Genomic DNA, 27,779 nt, shown 5'->3' with positions numbered 1-27,779 from the left:
AAGACGGCTTTGGGCAGTAACTTTGACCGGTGAGTATGGCGTTTTGAAAGATATGGAGGCCAATACTCCCATGCAACATTATGGTTCCCCACACAATAACACCACTACCACCAAACCAATGATGTTCAACTATGTTCCTGAGTGGATTACGTGTTCGCACCTGTCCCCGTATGGGGCTATCTCCGGAGTCACTTCTCAGACAGAATCTGTTTCCGTCCGGGAAAAGCACGAGACCCCCAATCCGGGATGGTCCTGTCCCTATGCTCTCGGCACTATCGCGAATCTTCGAACACAGTACACTCACTGGTCAACGCTTCAACGCTATTGTGACACTGTACTTCATCGCCATGAGCGTCTTTTCAGGGGTGCATTCGGTGCTGATGTAATTTTCGTGGAGAAGAATATACGACTGCAGCGAACAGCGTAGATGGGTGACCTCTTGGAGCTAGAAATGTTCGCCGAATATAATGGCGTGCCCTTTCCCGTACATTAAATCCCATCGACCTCGTGTGGGTTGCGTCCACATGCACCGACGACCATCCATCACTTCAGGCAGGCTGGTGCGGGAGTGGGACGCCCTACCACAAGAGCTCCTTACCAACCTCGAGGCCGGCATGAGAGCACCTCGTACTGCCAGTGACACACACTGTTACGGGCCGTGGCTCGCACATTTTAGTAGAGGGGGCTTCAGTGTAATTACTGTCTTGAATAAAACTGTCATTCTCTCTGTGTACATACCAAGATCATGAAGCTATGTTACTGGGCAATGACACATCAAGCGAAAGTTTCTTGTGTTCTGCATAGCAGTGTACAAGGAAGAATGTTGGCAATTGGTGAAAAATCAGTCAAATCGCACTGATCAAAAAGCAATGTGTAGTCGAAGAAATCCCAAATCGTCCAAGCACACCATTGGTATTCAGTCTCTGGAATAAATCACTACCATTATGTAATTAGGCGTATTTGTCTGGAGCCATTTTGACGGAACGACCGCTTAAATATACCAACAGAGCAAGCAACTGCGAAACTGAGATACTGAGTTTTTTCACCATGAACCAAAGGAGTGGAGATGAGCCACGGAAGAGGTCTCTAAGAAAACTCTAGTTCCTGAATATCGTTAATAAATTCCAATCCGAAACGCTACATTAAAGTGTTATACAATACTCTTGTGAGTCTATTTTCAGTACCACACAAGTAAACATATCTTCTGTATCGTGACCACATACTGAACACATATGGGTTGATCCATATGGGCCCTGACTGAACTGGGATGAATGTACAGCTATTTTGGTACTCCTACAAAGTACATCTACATCTCTATAAGGCCAATAAACAGGGTATGCAGAGGGTAATAATGCCAGTAATTCCTTTTCCTGCTCCACTTGCAAACAGAGAGAGGAAAAAGCGAATTTCCTTATATGCCTCTGTAAGAGCCGTCATCTTTTCATGGTCCTTGCGCGAGATGTATTTCAGTGGCAGTAGCCTCCTCCTGCACTATGTTGCAAATGCTGATTCTCTAAACATTCTTTAGTCTTTCGTTAAAAACAAGTCTTCTTCTCTTTAGGGATTCCCATTAGAGTTCGTTGAGCAATTCTGTAATACTAACATAATCAGTGACGATCTGGAGCACATCGGTTCCATTTGCCCGCAAGACATCACAAAGCTCTTTCATGCATGTCTCACTACGAGCTATTTTACGTGGAATGGCGGTTTCTACGAACAGCTGAAAGGCATCGCCATGGGTAGTCCTCCTAGCCCAGTGGTGGCCAACTTCTTCATGGAACATTTCGACGCACAGGCACTGGACTTAGCGACTTGTAAACATAAGGTGTGGTACAAATACGTCGATGATACTTTCGTTGTGTCGAGCCATGGTGAAGAACAGCTCGGTGACTTCCTAAGACACTTGAACAGTCTCCATGCCAAAATAAAATTCACCATGGAAGTAGAAAAGGACAAAAAACTGCCATTGCTTGATATGCTGGTCACAAGGGATGGCGAAAGCCTGGGACACAACGTGTGTCGAAAACCAACACACACGGACCGATACCAGCCCAAACTATCAAACCACCACCCGAGCCAGAAAAGCAGGACGGATAAGTGAGCCGCAGCACCTCAGACGCGAAATGCAACACGTGGAAAGTGTTCTGAGGAGCAATGGGTACTCCGCAAATTATATTCGAAGTGTTACAAGCCAAACACTCGGCGAAGTAAGAAATCAGAAAAAGAAATGTCGGGTACGGCCTTTCAACTATACATTCCCAGAGTGATGGGCAGAGTCGGCCGTATATTGTGCAAACACGGCATAAAGACGAGTTTCAAACCCACAAGGAAGATCAAAGAGTGTCTTAGATCGGCAAAAGAGAAAAGGGACCCACTTGCAATGTCGGGAATGTACCGCAAACCATGCACATGCGGGAAAGTTTTTGTCGGAATGACCGGACGATCGATCAACACCAGCATCAAAGAACATACGCAACATTGCAGGTGGAGAAATCGGCCGTGGCAGAGCAATCACTGAGTGAGACCGACCACGAAATAAAATTCCCGGACACGGAAGTTCTGGCTGTAGAGAAGTACTATCACACCCACGTGTTCACAGGAGCTGTAGAAATTCAAAAACACGCGAACAGCTACAACAAGAACGAGGAAAGCCTTAAGGTAAACCGGTCCTGGCTTCCCGTACTGCAGTGAACGACCGTCGCCGGTAGCAAGAGAGGAACCTTACCGGATATGACAGCGGAGAAGCCCTCGGACGTTGGCGGTCTGCGGTCGCGAGCTGGGCTCCAGTTCACCACCGGCAATGGAGGGTGAAGCTTTGACAATGCCAGCTACTCGTGCTGGCGAAACGTCACTAAAATCGTCAGACGAACGTCGGCCGAAGAACCCGAGAGAGAAGCCAATAGGCAGTTTGTCAACAAGTGGCCAGGAAAGCCTTAACAATTTTGCAATTGTATCATTGTTATCCTTTCACCTTGAATTTTAATTGCACTCCTGAACCTTTCTCTTACTTCCATCGTTGCTTCTTCGACGTACGAATTGAACAGTAGGGGCGAAATACTACATCCCTGTCTTACACCCGTTTTATTCCTAGCACTTCGTTCTCTGTCGTCCACTCCTGGCCCTTGTATATTTTTTTTTATTACCCGTCTCTCCCTACAGCTTACACGTATTTATCTTAAAATTTCGAACATCTTCCACCACTTTACAATGTGGAACCCTTTTTCTAGATCGACAATTCCTGTGAATGTGTCTTGATTTTCCTTTAGCCTTCCTCCATTAAAACCGCAACGTCAGAATTGCCCCTCTCTTGCCTTTACCTTTCCTAAAGCCCAACTGATCGTCATCTGGCACATCCTCAGTTTTCTTTTCCATTCTTCTGTATATTATTATTGTCAGCAACTTGGATGTCTGAGCTGTTAAGCTGAGTGTGCCATAATTCTCGCGCACGTAAGCTCTTGCAGTCCTCGGAATCGTCTGGATGATATTCTTCCAAAAGTCGGTTGTCTACAGACTCATACGTTCTACACACCAATGCGAATAATCGTTTTGTTGCCATTTCCCCCAACGATTTTAGAAATTTTGATGGAATGTTATTGGTCCCTTCTGCCTTACTTGATCTTAAGTCCTCCAAAGCCCTTTTAAATTCTGATTCTAATATTGGATCCCCTACCTCATATAAATACACTCCTGTTTTTTCTTCTACCACATCAGACAAAGCTTCCCCTTCATAGAGGCTTTCAGTGTGTTCTTTCCACCTACCCGGTCTCTCTTCTACATTTAACAGTGGAATTACCGTTGCACTCTTCATGTTATCCCCCTTGCTTTTAATGTCATCGATAGTGGTCTTGACTCCTGTATGCTGAGTGTGCCCTTCAATTTTTAGATTTGTTCTCATTTTTCATGAAACCATTTCATCTTAGCTTCCCTCCACTTCACATTTATTTCTTTCCTCAGCGAGTTTCCCAGAACATTTTTGTACTTTCTCCTTTCATCGATCGACTGAAGTATTTCTTCACTTACCCATTGATTCTTCGCAGTTTCCTTCTTTGTATCTTTGTTTTTCTTTCCAACATCTGTGATGGCCCTTTTTAGAGATGTCCATTCCTCTTCAACGGTACTGCCTACTGAGCTATTCCTTATTGCTGTATCTATAGCCTTAGAGAACTTCAAGGGTGTCTCGTCATACCTTAGTACTTTCGTATCCCACTTCTTTGCGTATTGATTCTTCCTGACTAATGTCTTAAACTTCAGCCTCCTCTTCATCCTGGGTACGCCTTACAATCCACTATCTGATTTCGGAATCTCTGCCTGACCATGATGTAACGTAACTGATACCTTCCTATATCACCTGGCCTTTTCCAACTATACGTTCTCCTCATGTGATTCTTGAACAGAGTAGTCGCTATTACTAGCTGAAATTTACTACAAAACTCAATTAGTCTGTCTCCTCCCTCGTTCTTTGTCCGAAGCCCATATTCTCCTGTAACCTTTACCCCTTCCCCTACAACTGCATTCCAGTCCCTCATGACTATTCGATTTTTATCTTCTTTTACCTACTGTATTACCATTTCAATATCCTTATATACGTTCTCCATCTCTTCAGCCCCCCGCCCCCCCCATGTACCATGGACCTTGCTGTTGGTGGGGAGGCTTGTGTGCCTCAGCAATACCACAGGTGCAACCACAACGGTGGGGTATCTGTTGAGAGGCCAGACAAACGTGTCGTTCCTGAAGAGGGGCAGCAGCCCTTTCATTAGTTCAAAAAATGGCTCTCAGCACTATGGGACTCAACATCTTAGGTCATTAGTCCCCTAGAAGTTAGAACTACTTAAACCTAACTAACATAAGGACATCACACACACCCATGCCCGAGGCAGGATTCGAACCTGCGATCGTAGCAGTCCCTTTCATTAGTTGCAGGGGCAACAGTCTGGATGATTAACTTATCTGGCCTTGTAACATGAACCAAAACGGCCTGTGCCGGTACTGTGAACAGCTGAAAGCAAGGAAAAACTACAGCTGTAACTTTTCCTAAGGGTATACAGCTTTACTGTATGGTTAAATGATGATAGCGACTTCTTGGGTAAAGTATTCCGGAGATAAATTATTCCCCCAATAGGATCTCAGGGCGGGGACTACTCAGGAGGACGTCGTTGTCAGGAGAAACATAACTGGCGCTCTACATATTGGAGCGTAGAAATTTAAAAAGGCAAATGGATAGGTTAAAGTTAGTTATAGTAGGAATTAGTGAAGTTTGGTGGCAGGAGGAGCAAGACTTCTGTTCAGGTGAATACGGGGTTATAAATACAATATCAAATAGGGGTAATGCAGGAGTAGGTTTAATAATGAATAAAAAATAGGTGCGCAGGTAAGCTACTACGAACAGAATAGTGAACGCATTATTGTAGCCTATATAGACACGAAGCCCACGACTGCCACAGTAGTACAAGTTTATATACCAACCAGCTCCTCCAATGATGAAGAGACTGAAGGAATGTATGATGCATTAAAAGAAATTATTCAGAAAGTTAAGGGAGGCGAAAATTTAATTGTCATTTGGGACTGGAATTCGATTATAGGAAAAGGAAGACAAGGAAAAGTAGTAAGTGAATTTGGACTAGGGGTAAAAAATGAGAGAGGAAGCTACCAGGTAGAGTTTTGCACAGGACATAACCTTATCACAGCTAACACTTGGTTTAAGAATAATGAAACAAAGCTGTATATGAAGAAGAGGCCTGAAGACACTGGAAGGTTTCAGATAGATTAAATAGACAGAGATTTAGGAACAAAATTTTAAATTGTGAGACATTTCCATTGGCAGATGTGGACTCTGACCACAATCTATCGGTTATCAACTGTAGATTAAAACTGAAGAAACTGCAAAATGGTGGGAATTAAAAGAGATGGGACCTGGATAAACTGAAAGAAGCAGAGGTTGTAGAGTGTTTCAGAGAGAGCATTAGGGAACGACTGACAAAAACGGGGGAAAGAAATACAGTAGAAGAATGGGTAGATCTGAGAGATGAACTAGTGAAGGCAGCAGATGATCTAATAGGTAAAAAGACGAGGAGTAATAGAAATCCTTAGGGAACTCAAGAGATACTGAATTTAATCGATGAAAGGAGATATTATAGAAACGTAATAAATGTAGCTGGTTAAAGGGAATACAGACTTCTCAAAAATGAGCTCTGCAGAGAGCGGAAAATGGCTAAGCAGGGATGGCTAGAGAACAAATTTAAGGATGTAGAGGCATCTGTAAGTAGGGGTGATATAGATACTGCCTACAGAAAAAGTAGAGAGACCTTTGGAGAAAAGAGAACCACTTGAATGAATATGAAGAGCTCAGATGGAAAAACAGTTCTAAGCAAAGAAGGGAAATCAGAAAGGTGGAAAGAGTATATAGAAGATCTATACGAGGGCGATGTACCTGAGGGCAAATTTACGGAATTGGAAGAGGGCGTAGACGAAGATGAAATGGGAGACATGATACTGCTTGAAGACTTTGACAGAGTGTTGAATGACCCAAGTCGAAACAAGGGCCCGGGAGTAGGCAACATACCATTAGAACTACGGATAGCCTTGAGAGGGGCAGCCGTGAAAAAAACTCTACCATCTGGTGAGCAAGATGTATGTGACAGGGGAAATACCCTCGTACTCCAAGAAGAGTATAATAATTCCAATCCCAAAGAAAGTAGATGTTAGCAGGTGAAAATTTACCAAACTATCAGTTTAATAATTCATGGCTGCAAAATACTAACACGAATTCTGTAGAGACAAATGGAAAAACTGGTAGAAGCCGACCTGCGGAAAGATCAGACGAGTTTTCTGTTTGGGGAGCAAAATAACTGCTGATGATCGAAGTAGAGAGGATATAAAATGAAGACTGGCAATGGCAAGGAAATCGTTCTGAAGAAGAGAAATTTGTTAACAAGGAGTACAGATTTAAGTGTCAGGAACTCTTTCCTGAAAGTATTTGTATGGAGTGTAGCCATCTACAGAAGTGAAACGTGGACAATAAATAGTTTAGACAAGAAGAGAATAGAAGGTTTCTAAATGTGGTGCTGCAGAGAAATGCTGAAAATTTGATGGAGAGATCGCGTAACTAATGAGGAGGTACTGAACAGAATTGGGGAGAAGAGGGATTTGTGGGGTAACTTGACTAGAAGAAGGGATCGGTTGGTAGGACATATTCTGAGGCATCAAGAGATCAGCAATTTAGTATTGTAGGACAGCATGGAGGGTAAAAATGGTAGAGGGAGACGAAGAGACGAATACACTTTGCAGATTCGAAGGAAAGTAGGTTGCAGTAGGTACCAGGAGATGAACGAGCTTGCACAGGATGGAATAACATGAAGAGCTGCATCAAACCAGTCTTTGGACTGAAGACCACAACAACGATAACATCTCTTCATCTTTAGCTTGCGACATTGGCAAGTATACCTGAACTATCTTTGTCGGTGTTGGTTTGCTGTCTATTCTGATAAGAACACCCGTATCACTGAACTGTTGACAGGAACGTACTCTCCGCCCTACCTTCCTATTCGAAACGAATCCTATTCCCATTATACCATTTTTTGCTGCTGTTGATAGTAACCTGTACGCAACTGTCCAGAAATCTTTGTATTCTTTCTATTTAACTTCACTGGCTACTACTACTTCAATATTGAGCCTTTGAATTTGCCTTTTCAGATTTTCTAGTTACCCAATCATTTTCAAGCTTCTGACATTCCGCTCGCCGACAAGTACAGTGTTATCCTTCTCATGGTCGCCTCTCCCTTGGCAGTCCCCTCCCGGAGGTCGGAATGGTGGACTATTTGGCGAATATTCTGCCAATGGAGAGATCATCATGACACTTTTTCAGTTACAGGACACATGTCCTGTGGATACACGTTGCGTGTCTTTAATACAGTGGTTTCCATTGTTTTCTGCATCCTCGGGCCGTTGATTATTGCTGATTCTTCCTCCTTAAGGGGCAGTTTCCTACCCCTAGTACAAGAGAGTGCCCTTAACCTCAGTCCGCTCCTTCGCCTTCTTTGACAAGGCCGTTCGCAGAATGAGAGTGACTTCTTATGCTGAAAGTCTTCGGACGTCAATACCGATTAATAATGAATGGTTTTGGAGGCAGTAACCCCACGACTCGGAACGGGCCACAAAAACCTGAAAATGGCATCTTTAGCAACGAGAATGTCTCGATTCCCGTCATGGGTCTTCGCAATGGTCCGACAAATCAATATAGACCTTCTTCATAGGATTGCGCTCATGAGTTCACTGAAGTAGCTTCTTCCCAGAATTGGGATCCAGCTTAACGGGTTTATGCTCCTCGCATTCCCCCACCAATCTGCAGATATCCTTGCGTAAGGATCGACCATGTCAAATGCACTTTGGCTTTCAAGGTCATTTTATGGACACAGAGATAATCCCAACCAACGATTGTTGAAAGTATCGGGATACTGCGAGCACTAATTTTCCGAGTAAACAAATCTCAAATTTGTTATCACTCTTGGTTGGTTGTTTTGAGGAAGGAGACCAGACAGCGAGGTCATCGGTCTCATCGGATTAGGGAAGGACGGGGAAGGAAGTCGGCCGTGGCATTTGAAAGGAACCACCCCGGCATTTGCCAGGAGCGATTTAGGGAAATCACGGGAAACCTAAATCAGGATGGCCGGAAGCGGGATTGAACCGTCGTCCTTCCGAATGCGAGTCCACTGTCTAACCACTGCGCCACCTCGCTCGGTATCACTCTTGGTCATATAACAGATGATGCCTTTATTTAAACTATACTCTTGCAGCTGCTCCACAACAAGAAGGTTCTTTTTTTTTTTTTTTTTTACTTGCTGAATTAAAGAGTCCTGGCTCTGTTTCTTTTTCATATCACCAAAGTGTTATGGGACCTTTGTTAACACTGCTGAAACCGAACCGGTACCTAAGGAAACCTAAGATCACTAATTTTACACAAATATACACTCATGTTCAGGAAAACAGAACACCTTTAACGATTAGAGATAGAACGTCCATATTCAGAGGATGTATAAATTCGTGTGTTCTGCAGAAATGATTAGCATCTCAGTCCCCTCGGTTCTTCATCATGTGTCCTGTTGCCTAGTGGGCACGTGGGCCGTCATGTGTGATGCCATCGACGCGGTATAAGGAGCGAACGGCGTCCTGTGGTATAGCCAGCCATGCTGCATTCACCGGTTCCAAAGTTGGCATTTGAGCACAGTGCTGCACCAGTCGTTTCACCAAATTCCATGTATTTTCGATTGGCGACAGGTCTGGTGGCTTGGCGGATCAGGGAAAAAGGCTGTCATCCTGTGACAGCAAAAAGGCATGTGTTCATGCAGCAACATGTGATTGTGTATTGTCTTGCTGAAAAATGGCGTCTGGGGTATTGTGCAGGGAGGGTAAGGCAATGGGTCGCAGAATGTCATTCAGGTAGGCCACACTGGTCACAATTCCCTGGACGCGCACCAGTGGTGATTTGTGGCTGTACCCAACAGCACGCCACACCATAAGGCCTTGAGTTGGCGCTGTATGTCTCGTGCGAATGCAGTCACTGTGATGCTGCTCCCCCTGTCTGCAGCAAACCAAAATGCGGCCATCATTTTCGAACAATCAAAACATTGATTCGTCCAAAAACACTGTCTCATGACATTCCTGCCCCAGTGACGTCGTTCCATACACCATTGCCATCTAGCATGTTTCTGGACATCCGTCAAAGATAGCCAGGGAAATGGACGACGCGCACGTAACCCGTGCCATAATAAACAGCGATGGACCTCACGCCTGATATTGTATGTAGCGTTCCACTGTTTCACTTTTACGCCAGAGCCGAGGAGGTCGCAGGAGGTCCTGCAACACCATTTGGGTGATGCAACCTGGCCCATTTCGTCATGTTACAAGGCCTTGCGTGAAGTAGTCTTCTCACACCCGTTGCACTGCCAAACCACTTGGTCCTGAACGACCAGCAGTTTAGCAGATAGATGCATTACATTCTCTCGCGCCATTAGTGCGGCCTCTTTCAAACTCACAGATTTGGCCGTATGGTTCGCTGCAAGGCATCCTTCACGTGTGCTCAAGCCACACTCAACCATTACCTTCGGATTGCAGTGACAACAAGAACCTCAGGCACATTTTACCAGATAGTTCATCTTGAACTCGTGGGTCGACATGGTTCAAATCCTAATCAATTGAGCAGAACATACTAATGTACATGTTCAGGGAATATGAATGTCGTGTCTCTAGTCTTTCAAGGTGTTCTGTTCTTTATGAACATGAGTATAGTTTATTGGAAAGAAAATGAGTGTGCTCCTCTGCTCTGATGTACCAAACACAATTAACATTCAAAAATGGCTGACAGGCTGAAGGCCTTTGTTGAACAACTCAAAGTCTCCAAGTTCGTCGAGTTTTAGACGAGTTAATGAATTATTACTTATTGAGAGTGTTCTAATTAACTGTATCGTTACTAGCCACCTCATTGCCCAAGAAGTCGGACACGAAAGTAATTTTGAAACAATCTGTGTATGGTAGTTGTAGCTCACTTCGCTGAGGACTCCTGAAGATATCTTTGTGACTGATGGACACTCATTATGCAGGACAATGCACTATGTTTCCTACGATATAAATCGTAAATACATGAATAGCTGCGACAGTAGACAATGTCGTAATTGAAACGCAAGTTGGTAAACTCGCTGTTTCAATGTATCTTACCTGCACGGTGGTCACACCATCATACATTGCGGCAGACATCTCCTCCTCTGCCAAGGCGTCTGGTATGAAAAGGTCAGGGTTCATGCCGATGACGGCGCTGCAGAAGTTACGGATGGCTGCCAAGAACACTGGAGGGTGAACGTCGGTAGCTGCGCCTCTGGTCCTGGCGAGCCGCTCGCTCACGAAGAGACCACCATCGTGGAAAGTCTCCAGGAATCCCTCCAAAAGCTGAAACCCAGCCACACATTCTCAATGTGCTTACTCTCTAATTATAACTGACAGGAATTTGAATTTACCCCATTTGCATCCTAGAAATCAGAGAGTCTAGTTTGTTTGTCTATCCCATAACATGCACTCTGAACTGTAAGGATTCAGGAATTGTGTACCACAGGGTTCTGTCTAGGGTCCTTTGTAGTTTCTAACATACACTTCCTGGAAAAGTAAATTAGTACCTGCTTTAAGAAGTTTCCAATTCACTCAAGATTTATTGTTACAACAGTACACATGCTGTATATGAAACACCATATTAGTATGTGGTTTAGCAGTCATGGGCTCCAAGGCAGGAGCTGACTCTGGCATCCAGTCGACAATACAGATGGCCAACACTGTCCTGGGATACGCGATGTCACACTAACTTGACCAGCTCTCATGGCTCTGTAGTAGTTGTTAGCTGGCCAGTCCCACAATCCACTTCTTGTCCCATCATATCCCACACATGCTTCATTGGAGACAAGTCCAAGGACATTGCTCTCCAGAGAAGTTTCTGCACATCTTATAGAGAACATTCAACTTTATGGACAGTATGTGGAGGAACATTATCGTGTTGGAACAACACATCACCTTCGTGTTGCAAAAGCAGCAAAAGAATATCAGTAACAACACTCTGCACATACTGAGCGCTGGTCAGCATCCTCCCCAAGAACATCAAAGGGGAACGAAGCTGTAGATTGTCACACCGCAGACATAAGGCTTGCAGTGGGACCAGTGAGTCTTGGACGAATACATTCTACGAGACAGCGCTCACCAGGTGCACATTGTGGCGCAAGAGACCGTCATTTGCTTGGCGACAGAGTCTGTTTTCATCGCTGAAGACCACGCCGCGTCATTCCATCTCGAATGCGATTCTCTGACGCCACCAGTTGAGCCTTGCACTTCCGTGCTGTGGCGTCAGAGGAAGAGAGGCAAGAGGTGTGCCTGCCTGTAGTCTCACTGCTAATAACCAATTTTCAATGGTTCATTTTCATCCAAAAGGGAAATTCCTTGAAGCTTGTTTCATAAAGAGTGAAAAAATCTCAGAGCGCAAGATCACGACAATAAGATTAGTACAGAGTGACTTTTTTGCCCAACTCCTGTACAGTGTTTTTTGTTAGCCTGGAAGGATGCTGGCACACGTTATCATGGAGTAGCATCACTTCACGCAGTCTTCCTGGTCGTTTTTGGATTACGTCCTCACGACGCCTCAGTTATTGACAGTAAATGTCAGCAGTGATGGTTACACCTCGGGGAAGCAATTCGTGGTACAACGCACATTTGCTATGCCACCAGATGCGTAATATTGTCTGTATTGGATGCATGCTGGTCTTTGTATGGGGAATTTCTATTTTGTTTGGGCTCACCAATTCATCTCTTTTCCTTATTTTAGAACAGGGTCACCATTTCTCGCCACCAGTACCAATAAATGAGAGAAATGGTCACTGTTGTCCACAAGTCAATTGATGACAAGCAAGCAAAAATGCATGAATGGTCAACCACTGATTTTTGTGATACTGTCTAAGAGCACACAATACCAATGCACCCAATTCTTGAACCTTCGCCATTGCATGAAAATTTCGCATGATCAAAGTTCATGATTTCTGCCAGTTCTCGAGTACATTGACGTGGATCGTTGTTGATTAATACATACAAACGATCTTCATCAAACCCCTAAGATCTTTCTAAACATGGAGAGACCTAACGTTAAATGGATCCCACTTAAAACGAACAATCATTATCTTGTCGTCCTCTGTCCAGTGGCTTTTTCCTCATACACACTGAAAATGTTTCTGCCTGCCTCCCCAAGTGTCACCCCTCTATTGAAATCAAACCAAAATATACATCGGAAAGGTTCCTATTTCTCTACTCAGCACCCCATTTTAAAGCGTCCACAGTTCCATTCACTATCTCCAAACGACAAAATGATAATATGTTAACGCAAATAGTAACAGTGAACTACAAATAAAAAATGACTATCGATAAATAAGCCCATAGCAACTGCAATACCAAAATGCAAAACAAAAACGCTACTAACTCATGCCCCAACCTAATATTTTTCATCACGACCAGAATGGATATATTTTTGGCGAAAAAAATTTAACTTGTTTATTTTGGATTCCAAGCTTACCTATTGCACATATGGTATGATGAACAAGACAATAAAAGTATAGTCGAAGGGTATCAGTCCTCTGAAGTACAATCTTGAGATACTGATCTTAAACAACAACAATGTCTGTAGGGTGTGAATAAAAGTTTCTTCGCGTGCACCCTTTGCTACATGAGGGTCCTTTTTCATTTCCTCCTTTCGTATTTTGTCCTTACAAAGAACGAAAGCTGCCTAGCTCGAACAACGAAAGCTAGCTAGTTCACGCAGAGATCACTGAGGAGTTTTTGAGTATCCAGCATGTCTTCCATTGGCTGCTGGTAAAGGATGCACCTTACCTAGGCTGGTTAACTCACCTCAGAGTGGAATGTGGGATTGATGAGTTTGCGGTGCACCTTCCACCGGCTGGCATCAATGGTGACTAAACCGTCACCAGCGAAGGTCCGCATGGCGTTTGTGCAAATGGCACCACGGTCTACCAGCTTTGATGTCAGCAGGATGTGTTGCACATCATCTGGGTGTGCCACCATCATCACCAACATTGGGCCCACATACAGCCTGCCACAGGATAGCAAAGGTTCCTACATGTTCATTTGTAGTCATGGCAGACAAGAAGCTGTTTATGTACAACTATAATGAGTGTGACACAACAGTTCAGGAACACGACAATACACCAGTGAGGTGACTTACACGACTCTAAAAGGTGTGCACGATGCGCTAAAAATTCATTATGATGTAATTTCTTCAAATTCTGTAATAAAAGTTTCTAATCATCTTTGCAACAAGTCAAAAACGGAATGCACTTGTTCCTGCAGATCTCTCTAAATAATTCGTACGTGTTTGACCACAAACATTCATTAGTAGCAATGGAGGCTTGGAATGAAGAAATACTGCCAAACAAGCTATATTTACATCTACATGGATATTCCGCAAATCACACTTAAGTGCCTAGCAGGGGGTTCATCAAACCATCTTCAAGATAACTCTTTAATATTTCATTCTCGAACAGCGCACGTTCGAAATGAACAGCTATATCTTTCAGTGCGAATTCTGATTTTCTTTATTTTATTATGATGTTCGCTTCTCAGTATGTAGGTCGGCGTCAACAAAATATTTTCGCATTCTGAGAAGAAAGTTGGAGCTGGAAATTTCTTGAGAAGATCCCGCCGCAACGAGAAACGCCACGTTTCGATGAGATCCCCCTCAAACCCTGTATCACATCAGTGACACACTCTCTCCTATATCTCACCCCCGTCAGCCATATTCTACGAACTAATCATGTAGTAAACATGCAAGGCAAGAAAGTTGTTATGCTGTCATTTTTCAAAGATTATCTCATAATTCCTAATGCGCCTGTTTGTGCATTGTCTTCCTGAAGTTTTTGTCATGTGGTGCTACATCAAGAAGGAACAGCACAGTATGATCGAAATCCTTCCTGCAGGAGGTGAGACTGTATTTTGCTCCAAGCCAATTCCATTGGGAGTTCGTCCACCAGGCCACTGAGCAACGTGTTGTGCTAGAACTGCAGTCACCACGGTAACATGTAATATGTAAATTACCATCAATGTAGGACTTTTGAAATGATGTATATTAGTTAAATATGACCATTACCTCAGCAAGTGGGAAATAACACCCATATACCACTTGAACAGTATGTGGTTTGTGATCTGTTGATCGCAGAAGATGGCCCAATAGTATATGTGATACAGATCCAGCCTCCAGAGAAAAAATGTGTGAGTATGAGTAACATGAACGCTCCTATTCAATCAAGATGTCAAGACAACAAGATGAATGTTAGCTGACTGTCCAGTGTATTACTTTTATAAGAAGATAATAGCTCCTAATATTCGAAACTAGTGAAATGTTGTACCTCCATCCAATTTGGTCAAACCATCTGGGAATAAAAAAGTATTTTCCAAAGTAGAGGATGGTGTACTCACCCTTCTGAAACGCAAACAGGTTGACAAACAGACATTTAATAGCACATAATGTGAGATGGTAAACGAGAATGTCTTGTAAGATTACGTTAACAACAATCGTGGATATTTTCGAAGCTGCTGTCTCGGATGCAACTCGTAATTTTCAGATTAAAAGATGGTCATGTGACATGTTAAGCAGATCGAAAATTACTTGAAAAAAGCAAACGATAGAGCATGTCTACCTAATTACAAAGCGAAGTCAAGACGGGGCTGCCAACTTGGATAACATAACTGCAACACAATTGCATATAGTTCTGTTGGCAACTAGTTTCAAACTAGAAAAAAACTTTCAATTCAGGCCTATTAAGGATAAAATATAAAACGTTATAGGAAAACATAGGAAAGTTAAAATATCGGTCATAAAATTTCGTTAGTTGTTCGTTAAATTATAGCTTACCTGCACTAACAGTGTTTGGTTAGTCAACAGTCAGTTTACACATATAGTAGGCAGTATACTCCTAATACAAAGTCACATTGAATGTCAGAACTATTTCACATTGCAGATGTGTTCACAGAGTGCAGTTGAAATAGACTAAGGCCTGGTGCTGAAGACAGTCCCACGAAAAAACAGCTGACATAATAGTAACAGTAAAAAAAATTAAATAATAATGATAAACATGAGAAAAATTGGCAATAGTAATGAAGATTTATGCAGATGTACATTAATATCTTGGTGTGTAAAGTAGATGTTTACTAGTATAGCGAGTTTTGGGGGAGGGAGACTTAAGGAGGGGGAAAGAGGGAAGTAATGAGGTGAAGTGCATTTGTGTACAAAGGAAAGCATTACTGTTGCTTAAGTAGATACGTCATTAACTGTCTTTTGAAGCTGGACATGTATTTAAGTTCTCTAACATACCGAGGGAGGTTATTCCAGAGTCGGGTTCCCGCTACTGTAAAGGACTTGGAGAAGGCGACTGAGCGATGCAGTGGAACAGAGAGGATTTTATTATGATGGGAACGTGTGTTTCTGTCATGTTGTTCAGACATAAGCGTTAAGGACGAGGAGAGATATGAGGGACAGTGTACATTTATGAGGCAGTAGATGAGACAGAGTGTATGGAAATCTCTGCGTTTGTCTGCACGCAGCCAGGACAATTTTGCATATGCTGGTGAAATGTGATAAAAAAGTCGAATGTCACAGATATATCGGACACAGGCGTTCATGACCAGTTCCAGACGTCGCGAGTTTTCCTGAGAGAGGTCTTGTAGGATAATATCGCTGTAATCAATGATTGGGAATATAAGCGTTTGTACTAATTTCTTTTTCAGATCGAAAGGGAAGAGTTTCTTATATTTTTGTAGGACATGAAGGGATGCTGATGCTTTTTTGCACACTGCAGTTACATGCTCTGTCCAATTTAGATTTTCATCTATTATTACTCCCAAACTCTTTGCTGAGGGAGAGAAGTTAATATTTGTTCCATTTAGGATGAGAGATGGTACGGATTCCTGATGTTTTGGGCTAATGAGCTTAGAGTGACCAACAAGTACCACTTGGGTTTTAGATGGGTTTAGTTTTAGTCCTATGTCCTGTGTCCATTTTGATAGTGCATCGAGATCAGTATCGAAGTTTTCAATAGCTTTCTTCAGATTGTTTGGTTCCGCACTTAGATACAACTGAAGGTCATCAGCATACATGTGATATTTGCAATAAGTCAGAACCGATGACACATCATTGACATACAGAGAGAAGAGTATGGGACCTAGTACTGAGCCTTGGGGAACGCCTGACACTACCTGCCGCCATTGTGATTTTATATTCCCAGACAGGACGCATTGCTGACGAGACGTCATGTATGAGCGAAACCATTGCACTGCACTTGGTTAGAAATTTTGACCGCTAAGTTTGGCTAGTAAGATGTCGAAGTCGACAGTATCAAATGCTTTGCTGAAATCTAAGAAGCAAATGATAGTCGCTTCTTGTCTGTCCATGGCAAGTTTCAGGTCATCTGTCACCTTTATCAGTGCGGAAATATATATGTATGTTTGATGTAGATCTAAAATATAAAAAAGAATTACATGATTTGCATAAAGTTTGACACCCCACTCATGAAAATAAAATCGTAGCAGAAATTTAGTAAGTCATTGAATACTCTAAATGATAAACACAATTATGTAGTTCACTACAGAAATATTAAACAATACTTCTCTCTCAGAATGAAGATAAGAAAATTTGCAGAGATTTAAAATTTAAACATTGTGATTTGTTGAAGAAAAATGTAGATTAGAATGTATAAATGAAGGTGCAGTCAAAGAATGATTTTGAAAAAGATTTCTACGAATTAATAAATAATTCAGTAATTGATAGGACAATGGAAAATATGAGAAACAGAGTGGATATTAAATTAGTGTCAGACAGAGAAAAGTGTTTTAAATTAATATCAAAGCTAAACTCTAAATGGAGGCAGGATGCAGAGCGAGAGGAAGAGGAAGAGAAAGAGAAAGTGAGAGGGACAAAGAAGGTGTAAGGAGTGATTCGATGAGAGCAAACTTTTCAAAGCAGGATTATATCAGTTACATTTAGTAACAGCCTAAAGGTTTAGTGCTTTAAAATATGAAAATGGATGTACAGTTTGTCCCATTAGTTAATATACATATAGTTTCAAGCTTATAGTGGGTTCAAGCTGTTGATGTGATGATGCATTAGTAAATGATGTCAAGCGCTTGTACATTTGGGGGATGTCATAGTAATATAATAAAATATTTATAGTTAAACTTAAGGTGTGTGTGTGTGTGTGTGTGTGTGTGTGTGTGAATTGCACATTTAATAATGTAGGCAGTTGCTGTAAACAGAGATAATACTACTGTAAAAATTGTCATTTTCGTTATTTAACGTGGATTCAGGTGACAGTCTTAGAGTAAAGAATAACAGACTTCAGTTTGAAATCTATCAGTAGCCTACCACAACACATGCTATTCCCTTTCTAGGTAATAGTTCATATTAAACTGGCAATTTCTTCAAACAAAAAGTCATAAACATATCCAGTGCCGTTTGTTGCATTGTAAAACGTTAATTACACGGAGATATTGTAACCTAAACTTGACGCTTGAAACTTCCGACGTTCAGTTGCGTGTTGTAACAAACACGTGCCACGGTCGGCGAGCAGCATCTGCAGGGACATGCTTACGATGACGACCGTGTTTACGAGTGTGGCTGTAGTGCACTGTTGTGGTTTGGTCTAGCTGTCGCAGTGTCCGCATGTAGCGCTTGCTGCTATTGTTATTCTACATTCATCTCCGCACGCAGACCAACTGTAGTACACCGTGTTACCAGACGTCTGTGATAGTGTAGTGTTGTGGAAACTGCGACCATGGTGTATTCGAACTCTGAAAAGGCGGACATGATACTCATCTATGGCGAGTGTCGACGAAATGCAGCTGAAGCCTGCAGGGTGTATGTACCCGGACAGAGAGCATCCAACGTGCCGCACATTGCAAAACATCTACCGCCAACTGTATGCTACAGGTATGGTCGTAGCACGCAAACGGGTCCGTAGCAGGCCCGTCACAGGAGAAGGGGGTGCAGTTGGTGTGTTAGCTGATGTTGCCATGAACCCACACATGAGTACACGGGACATTGAGAGAGCCGGTGGACTGAGTCAAAGTAGTGTCATGCGCATTCTGCATCGTCACTGCTTTTACCCGTTTCATGTGTCGCTACATTAGCAATTACATGGTGATGACTTTAATCATTGAGTGCAATTCTGTCAATGGGCATTAACAGAGAATGCGTTGCAGTTCTACCTGTTTACCGATGAAGCGGGTTTCACAAACCACGGGGCAGTGAATCTACGGAACATGCATCACTGGTCCGTGGACAGTCCTCGCTGGCTCAGACAGGTAAAGCGACAGCGACCGTGGACTGTAAATGTATGGTACAGAATCATTGGCGACCACCTCATTGGTCCTCACTTCATTGCAGGGGCCCAAATAGTTGCAACATACATCGCGTTTCTACAGAATGATCTGCCAACGTTGCTCGAAAATGTCCCACTGGAAACGCGTCAACGTATGGTGCACCTGCACATTCCGCAATTAACACTAGGCTGACCCTTGACAGTATGTTCGACGGGCGTTTCATAGGACGTGGAGGACGCATAAATTGGCCAGCCCGTTCTCCTGATCTTACACCTCTGGACTTCTTTCTGTGGGGTACGTTAAAGGAGAATGTGTACCGTGATGTGCCTACAACCCCAGAGGATATGAAACAACGTATTGTGGCAGCCTGCGGCGACATTACACTAGATTTACTGCGGCGTGTACGACATTCATTACGCCAGAGATTGCAATTGTGTGCAGCAAATGATGGCCACCACATTGAACATCTATTGGCCTGACATGTCGGGACACACTCTATCCCACTCCGTAATTGAAAGCGGAAACCACGTGTGTACGTGTACCTCACGGTAATGTATATGTGCGTCAGTGAAATGACCAATAAAAAGCTGTTAGCATGTGGACGTAATGTGCTGTTCCAGTCTCTTCTGTACCTAAGGCCCATCACCGTTCCCTTTGGATCCCTACCTAATTCAGTGCTCTCCGATACACACGATCGAACAGCGGAGGAGTGTTACTCAAGCGTCAACTTTAGGTTACAATATCTCCGGATGTAATTAACATTTTACAATGCAACAAACGGCACTGATTACGTATTTGTTTATATGTTCAGATGTGCTAAAAAAACTAACTTGGTTCCATTTAAAAAAACCTAGGTTTGTGTTGAAAAACATACTTCCATGCATTTTTTATGGTTTGTATTAACCAATTACACTAGCCCCTCTCCTCACGTTCGGTCTGTGGAATCTATTCGTCAGTATTTGATGTGGTTTACGAAATATATCCAGCGGTAATGTTAGGTGACTCACCCTGTATAAACGAGTACAAAGTTAAAGCTATATTGACTAGACAAAATTGGTTTTACGTACAACCTGAAGTATTTATTCCACGGCATATATTCAACGCCTCGAAACAAAGATCTATAAAATCTTTTAAAATTTATTTCATAATAATATTGCTACAATGTATAGTCTTTGTAGTTTGTGATAAAGTTGCTCTTCTGCTATACGATCCTCACATCTAATAGTTTCCCGACATGATATTTGTTTACAAAATACGACCGTATACATGTGATATGTTATGGCAGTGAAAGGAATCTGTGACCATTGGAGGTAGTCCGATTTACTTATTTTATATTTACCATTAGATATACGTTTAGTTTTTTGTCAAAAGAAACCCAAAACCATGTTCAGAATTATTGTTTTGTTTCTCCCACTGGACAGTGGCATAATTTCATCAAAAAAATCGTAACACAACACACACAAACACACACACACACATACACACACACACACACATGGCCTAATAACAAATGCAAACCTACCTGATGATGGAGGTTTAAACCTTTGAAACGCATCGTGGCGATAAATAGACAGTGACTTGTAACAGCGTAGCAGCAGCTGCTGAAGCGAGAGGACGTGCAGCAGAACAGCAGCAGCAGTGCTTGTGTGACAAACTGTAAATTAACTTAGTCTTTTTTTTTGTTCACATGCTTCTACAAAGAAGTGAACTGTATGTGTGTATTTTACTGTGTAGACTTGTGGTTAGAAAACTAATGTAGTTTTTTGTTTTTGTGTAGTCTTGTGAATATCATTGTGTAGGGCGGCTTCCTAGAGTGGCTGGCACGGAAGTAAGAGTCCTCAAGGTCACTATGTGATTTAATCTGGGTGAAATCTACTGTCAAAGAACGGTCAAAAATGGTGATCGGATGCTTTTATAGACCATCTGGATCAGGATCTGTAGTTGTAGAGCGCTTCAGACAGAGCTTGCAGAATATCATTAGCAATTTCCCTGATCACACCGTTGTAATAAGGGGTGACTTCAACTTGCCAGGTATAGTTTGGGAGTCTTATGTTATCATAACTGGCACCAGAGACAGGGAATCGTGTGGTATTGTTCTGGATGTCTTGTCCAAAAATTAGCTTGAGTAAATAGTTAGAGAACCGACTCGTGAGGGTAACGTCTTAGACCTCCTGGCAACAAACACACCGGAACCAATCGAATCAGTTAACGTTGAGGAAGGTATCAGTGATCATAAGACTGTGACGGCATCTATGAAAACGTGTCCTACATGGAATATTAAGAAAGGTAGCAAGATATATTTGCTCAGCAAGGGTGACAGGATACAAATTTCAGAATACCTCAGAAGTCAGCATCAAATATTCGGTGATGAGGACGAAGATGTGGAGAACAAATGAAAAAAAATCAAATGCATCGTTCAATATGTCCTAGACAAGTAATTCCGAGTAAGGTTTTAAGGGATGGGAAAGATCCACCATGGTTTAATAGCCGTGTTAGAAAAGCGCTACGTAAACAAAGAGCGCTTCATCTCAGACTCAAGAGAAGTAAGAAGGTAGCTGACAAACAAAAGCTGAACAAAGCGAAAATGAGCGTAGGGAGAGCAATGAGAGAAGCGTTCAATGATTTGGAAAGTAATACGTTGTCAATCGACCTGAATAAAAACCCTAAGAGATTTTGGTCGTATGTAAAATCAGTAAGTGGGTCAAAATTATCTATTCATTCTCTCAGCGACCACACCGACACCGAAACTGGAGATAACAGAGAGGAGGCCGAAATGCTGAATTCGGTCTTTCGAAGTTGTTTCACCGCGCAAGACCGTAACACTGTGCCTCCTTTCAACGTCGTGCGAACATCGAAATAGCAGATATTGAGATAACCGATCGTGGGATTGAAAAGCAGCTACAATCGCTTAGTAGTGGAAAGGCTTCAGGCCCGGATGAGCTACCTATAAGATTCTATAAAGGTTATACGAAAGAACTTACTCCCCTTCTAGCAGTAATTTGTCGTAGATCGATCGAGCAACGAAAGATACCTAACGAATGGAAAAGAGCGCAGGTCATTCCCTTTTTTAAGAAAGGTCGTAAGACATATCCACACAATTACACACCTATATCATTTATGTCAATTTGTTGTACGATTATAGAACATGTTTTATGCTCAAGAGTTATGACAAACTTGAAAAATGAACAGCTCCTCTATAAATATCAACATGGATTCTGCAAACAGAGATCCTGCGAAACTCAGCTCGCTCTGTTCCTCCATGAGATCCACAGCGCAGTGGACAACGGTGCTCAGGTTGATGCCGTGTTCCTTGATTTCAGTAAGGCATTTGACACCGTCCCACATTGCCGTGTAATAAAAAAAAATACGAACTTACGGAGTATCGGAGCAGACCTGCGATTGGATTCAAGACTTTCTTGCAGACAGAACTCAACACGTCGCTCTTAACGGAACCTAATCGACAGATGTAAGGCAAAATCCGGAGTACCACAGGGAAGTGTGAAAGGATCGTTGCTGTCCACAATACATATAAATGATCTAGTGGAAAGCGTCGGATGCTCTTTAAGGCTATTCGCTGATTCTGCAGTTGTCTATACCAATGTAACAACGCCAGAAGACAGTAAAAATTTGCAGAAGGACCTGCAGAGAATTAATGAATGGTGCACACTCTGGCAATTAACCCTGAATATAAATGATTGTAACATTTGCGCGTACACAGGGAAAGAAATCAAATACCGTACAGCTACACTATTGATGAAAACAGCTGGAGCCAGCGTCTGCCGTAAAATATCTAGCCGTAACTATCCAGAGCGAGCTTAAGTGGAATGACCATTAAAACAGATAGTGGGAAAAGCTGACACAAGACTCAGATTCATCTGAAGAATCGTAAGGAAATGTAGCTCATCCACGAAAGAAGTGGGATATAAGGCGCTTGTTTGCCCGCTTCTTGAGTATTGTTCATATGTCTGAAATCCCTATCACGTAGAACTGATAGAGGAGATAGAGAAGATCTAGCGAAAAGCGGCGCGTTTCGTCACTGGATCGTTTAGCTGGTGAGAAAGCGTTACGGAGATGCTAAACAAACTCCACTGGTAGTCGTTACAAGAGAGACGTTGAGTATCACGGAGAGATTGACTACTGATATTTTGAGACAGCACTTTTCAGGAGGAGTCAGACAAAATATTACTTCCCCCCACATACATCTCGCGTGTTCACCACAAGGAGAAGATTCGAGGAATTAGAGCTAATACAGAGGCTTACCGACAATTATTTTTCCCACGCACTATTCGCGAGTGGAACAGGGAAGGATCAGATAGTGGTACCGACAGTACCCTCCGCCACATGCCATTAGGTGGCTTGCGGTGTATGATGTAGATGTAGATGAACAGGAAACTCGTTGTTTCATTTAATGTCAGTAACAGTCACGATAAAGCCTAACCTAAAATGTTCGCATTAAGAGTTAATCTGCCCAGTCAGGCAATCAAGGCTACTTTCGACTACAAAAACAACCCAGAAAAGCTCGGAATGACAACACAGCATATTCAATTCAATAGAATATTTCTTAAAAAACACGTCATTCCAAATTATGTCAAGTCTGACGTCAAAACAAACACAATAACTGCTAAGCAAACATTGAAAACGCGCGAAAACTATGGCTTTATAATGAACTGGAATAAGTATATTTAAAAAAAAGAAAATGTTCAACACACAGCTTTATGGTGCAGAATTACTGTTTTGAAAGTTGTTTCATACACCAGAATATGATTCCATAACCGAACAAGTCAGAAAGTACACCAGTTTCGTCAAACAGAAAACAAAAGCCACACAGAAGAAAAAAACTAGCCAAACTTATAAAACAACAGTTACCTCCCAAACCGAACCAAAACAGCCGAAGGAAACACGCCTTCAACATATCTTTCGTCAACAATACCAGTATAACATTCACTGCAGAAGAAGAGGCACTACTCTGCAGAGGTTTAAAACACAATAATCGAGCTCCACTGGACTGTAAGAATCAAGGGAAGCTTCTCACTAGTGTCACACACATATCAACAATCGTCTTAAAGAAGGAAAATAACAGAATACCAGACTGCCACAAAATTAACGAAATTACTGAGAAGGAAATTGCAAAACTATTCCCAGCATTCAAGAAAAGAGAAGGAGCCCTTACACATACCATTAAAACTAAATTAAACATGAATTTTGCAATACCTGTAAAAGCTGACAAGGGTAATACAACTGTTGTAATGAACAGAGCAACATACACAGGAAAAACGTTAGACTTCTTCCAAATCAACAACATATTAGAAATACATAAAGATCCAAGAGCCAGAATACAAAAAGAGATTAAACACATTTCAAACAAATTCAAATTTCTACTCACCAACCAAGAAGCAAGAAACAATCTACCAACGAGCCCACAAGCACTTCGCTTTAGATCAGAACCAAAGATACACAAAAATGGGATTCCCCCCCCCCCCCATCAGGCCTATAATGAACTGTAGGAACAGCCCAACATTCAAGCTCTACAAAATGCTCTTCAAAATTCTCGAAGAAGCATACACAATTAATAATGTGAGAACACTTAAAAACACAACTGAATTTACGCAACATGTCAAAAACGTAGATGTTCCTCTTGGAGCCACACTTGCCTCACTTGACATACAAAATCTTTATTTCTTTGTGCCAATAGATCTCACACAACAGGTAGTTAATGCCAAACTACAAAAGCACAAAAAAATCCCTTCAACTCACATTAATGAGCTAATGGACCTGATGGTATTTACACTTTCACACAACTGTTATAAATTCTACAAGAAAATCTTGAAACAAACACATGGCCTAGCAATGAGCTCAAGCCTTCCTGGATTGTTAGCTGAAATATTTATAAGTAATTTAGAAGACAAAATCCTGTATTCAAATCACCACTTCCTCAAAAACATCATCTACTACTACATATATGTAGATGATAGCGTCATTTTAATCAATGGCACAAAAGATGACATCAATGAATTGAACCAGTTATTCAAGAATTCCCATGAAAACATAAAATTCCCAGATGAGCACCAAGTAGATGACAGTATACATTTTTTACACGTTACCATTAGAATAAAGAATAATATACATCAGTTTGAAATCTATCAGAAGAATACCACAACACGTACTACAATCTACAGCTCCTCTTGTCACCTGATAGTCCACAAAATGGCAGCATTCCAGTACATGAGCAATAGAGCTATACAACTACCACTTTCTGAAGATAAATGTGACCAAGAGATTGAAATAATAAAACCAACAGCTACAGCAATGATTGTAACAGCTCCATACTAGACACCATAAAATGCTCACTAATGGCAAAAAATCACATAACAAAAATTAAACATTTTCCATACAGTCCCCTTTCTAGGTAACATTTCATATTAAATTGCCAATGTCTTCACACGAAAAGGCTAAACATATCCTTTACCACAAAAAAAAAAAAAAAAACAAGATGGGACAGAAGTTACTCTGTAATATCAGCAGATGAAACCCAGTTCACTGCACAGCTGTTTACAAAATTGAACGTTTAGACTGTGACGACATCTACATAGGCCAGACAGACAGATCACTTGAGATTAGAGTAGAAGAAAACATGGCAGCACTAAAAAACAAATCATACAACACATCAGCAGTAGTCACCCACCTGCATGAAACAAAACACCATGTTAATAACACAAGTATCAGAATTCTATGCATCCAACCTAATCGCAAAAAACTAGACATTCTCTAAACACTACAGATATATGAACAACTAACAAAACAACCTAAATTCATCTTAAATGACAAAAAATGACAGTCTTTACAATAGTATCATCAATATTTTCAGCAACTGCCTATGTCATTAAATCTGCAGTACACACACACACAAACCCATGCACACAGAACACACACAGACCTTAATATTTACCATAAATATCTAATTATGTTACCATGACATCCCCCAAATGTCCAAAGGATTGACCTCATTCACTAATATACCATCACACTAACAACGTTATACTCTTATCAGCTTGAAACAATATGTACAACAACTAATGGCACAAACTGTACATCTATCTTCATATTTTCAATCATGAACCAATGTGTTACCCCAACCCTTAGGAAGTTATTACATGTAACAGATATAATCCTTAGAACTCCAGCTTTGAAAAGTTTGCTCTCATCCAGTCACTCATTCCACCCTCTCTCTTCCTCTCACTTTCTCTTCCTCTTCCTCTTCCTCTCACTCTGCATGCAGCCTTCTATTTTTGTCTCTGAATCCCATACAAAATTGTTAATTGTGTATAATTTTATGACTGTAGCCAACATAATTATTATATATAAAGGTTGCAACACATCACCTTATTATATAAACAGATACGAAGTTTACGATATATTAATTTGACAACATCGGATTTACACGCAATCTAAAATATTTATTCCAACACATATAGTCAACACCTCCAAGCATATATCTATAACATCTTTAAAAATTTATTCTATAATAATGATGTTACAATGTGTAGTCTTTGTAGTTTGTGATAATGTTGCCCTTCTGCTATGTGATCCTTACACCTAGCAGTTTCCCGACATCATATTTGTTTACAAAATATACATGTGATGTATTATGGCAATGAAAGGAATCTGTGACCACTAGAGGTACTCTGTTTCATTTTATTTTATTGTATTTTATTTTATTTTTAGTGTTAGATGTACGTTTAATTTTTGTTAAAAGGAACCCAAAATCATGTTCTGAAGTACTGTATTGTTTCTCTCACTAGACAGTGCCACAAGTTCCTCCAAAAAATCGTAACAAAACACACACACATATGATACCAAGAAATGTAAATGTAACTGATGATGGAGGTTTAAACCTTTGAAACGTATTATGGAGATAAATAAACAAAGATAGAAAACAGTAAACTTGTTGTTTCATTGAATGTTAATAACAATCATAGTACAGCCTAACCTACAATGTTCCTATTTAAAGTATTGATTTTTGTTAGTGAGATATACACAGTTACAATTACAATATACATACTAAATATTTATATGAAGACATGAATTTGATGATTTATTGCTTTGATACAAGTGATTATCCAACAATTAACATTTATGTTATTTCACAAGTAAACAAAAAAGTTTTAGGAAAAGTGAAAGATGAATATAATGGAATAATAACAGAAGGATTCTTAGGTTTGAGACCATAGATTTATGCTTATAAGGTTGTTGATAAGATAGAGAAAAAATCTAAAGGTGTTAATAAATGTGTTATTAAAATCAGACTAAATTTAGAAGAATTTAAAGAATGTTTATCTAATAATGTGTGACAATACAGAATGATGAATGTGATTCAAAGTGAAAAACATGAAACTTGCACATTTTAAGTAAACAAGAAAGTGTTGAGTCTTCATGCTGATAAAAAATATATATTGAAAAATAAAATAAATACATTACCATATGTCATTAGTCATTATTATCATCTTGTATGTATTTTATACTTTCATAACTGTTACCTTCTTTAAAAAATAAAGACGTTAATTCAGTTGTATTATATATCATTTCTAGTATCTTTTTCACATTGTAAACCCCTGTAGACATCTGGTTACTTTTTTATGAGGCCATTTATGACATACAAAATTTAATAAATGAAGTATAAAGAGAAATCCTTCTATATAAATGGAGACTATGGATATTAAAAAATCTCTTCTATCCCTATTAATATCAACATAAAATCCACATCACATTTATTATCCAAATGGAATAAGTTTATTATCAGATTTTTATTGTACTCCTGGTTCTTAAATATCCAGATATTGGGTGAGAAACTTAAAAAATAATGTATAGGCTTCAGTATAGTT

The 27,779-nt window shown here is 41.0% G+C and overlaps 1 protein-coding gene across 1 annotated transcript in view; it reads right to left on the bottom strand.

Moving 5' to 3' along the window:
* The window catches only part of LOC126106606 (cytochrome P450 4C1-like), a 55,265-nt gene that overhangs the window by 5,933 nt on the left and 21,553 nt on the right, over window positions 1-27,779 (bottom strand). The window contains exons 4-5 of the mRNA XM_049912948.1: window positions 13,420-13,621; window positions 10,708-10,935 (exon numbers count right to left, since the gene is read on the bottom strand). Coding sequence (XP_049768905.1) covers window positions 10,708-10,935; window positions 13,420-13,621 — 430 coding nt within the window. The remainder of the gene's footprint in view (window positions 1-10,707; window positions 10,936-13,419; window positions 13,622-27,779) is intronic.

This window comes from Schistocerca cancellata, chromosome 10 (assembly GCF_023864275.1).
Source record: "Schistocerca cancellata isolate TAMUIC-IGC-003103 chromosome 10, iqSchCanc2.1, whole genome shotgun sequence".
In the NCBI taxonomy this organism is placed as follows: domain Eukaryota; kingdom Metazoa; phylum Arthropoda; class Insecta; order Orthoptera; family Acrididae; genus Schistocerca; species Schistocerca cancellata.
The sequence above is the reverse complement of the archived record's forward strand: the minus strand, read 5'-3'. Positions and strand labels throughout refer to the sequence as shown.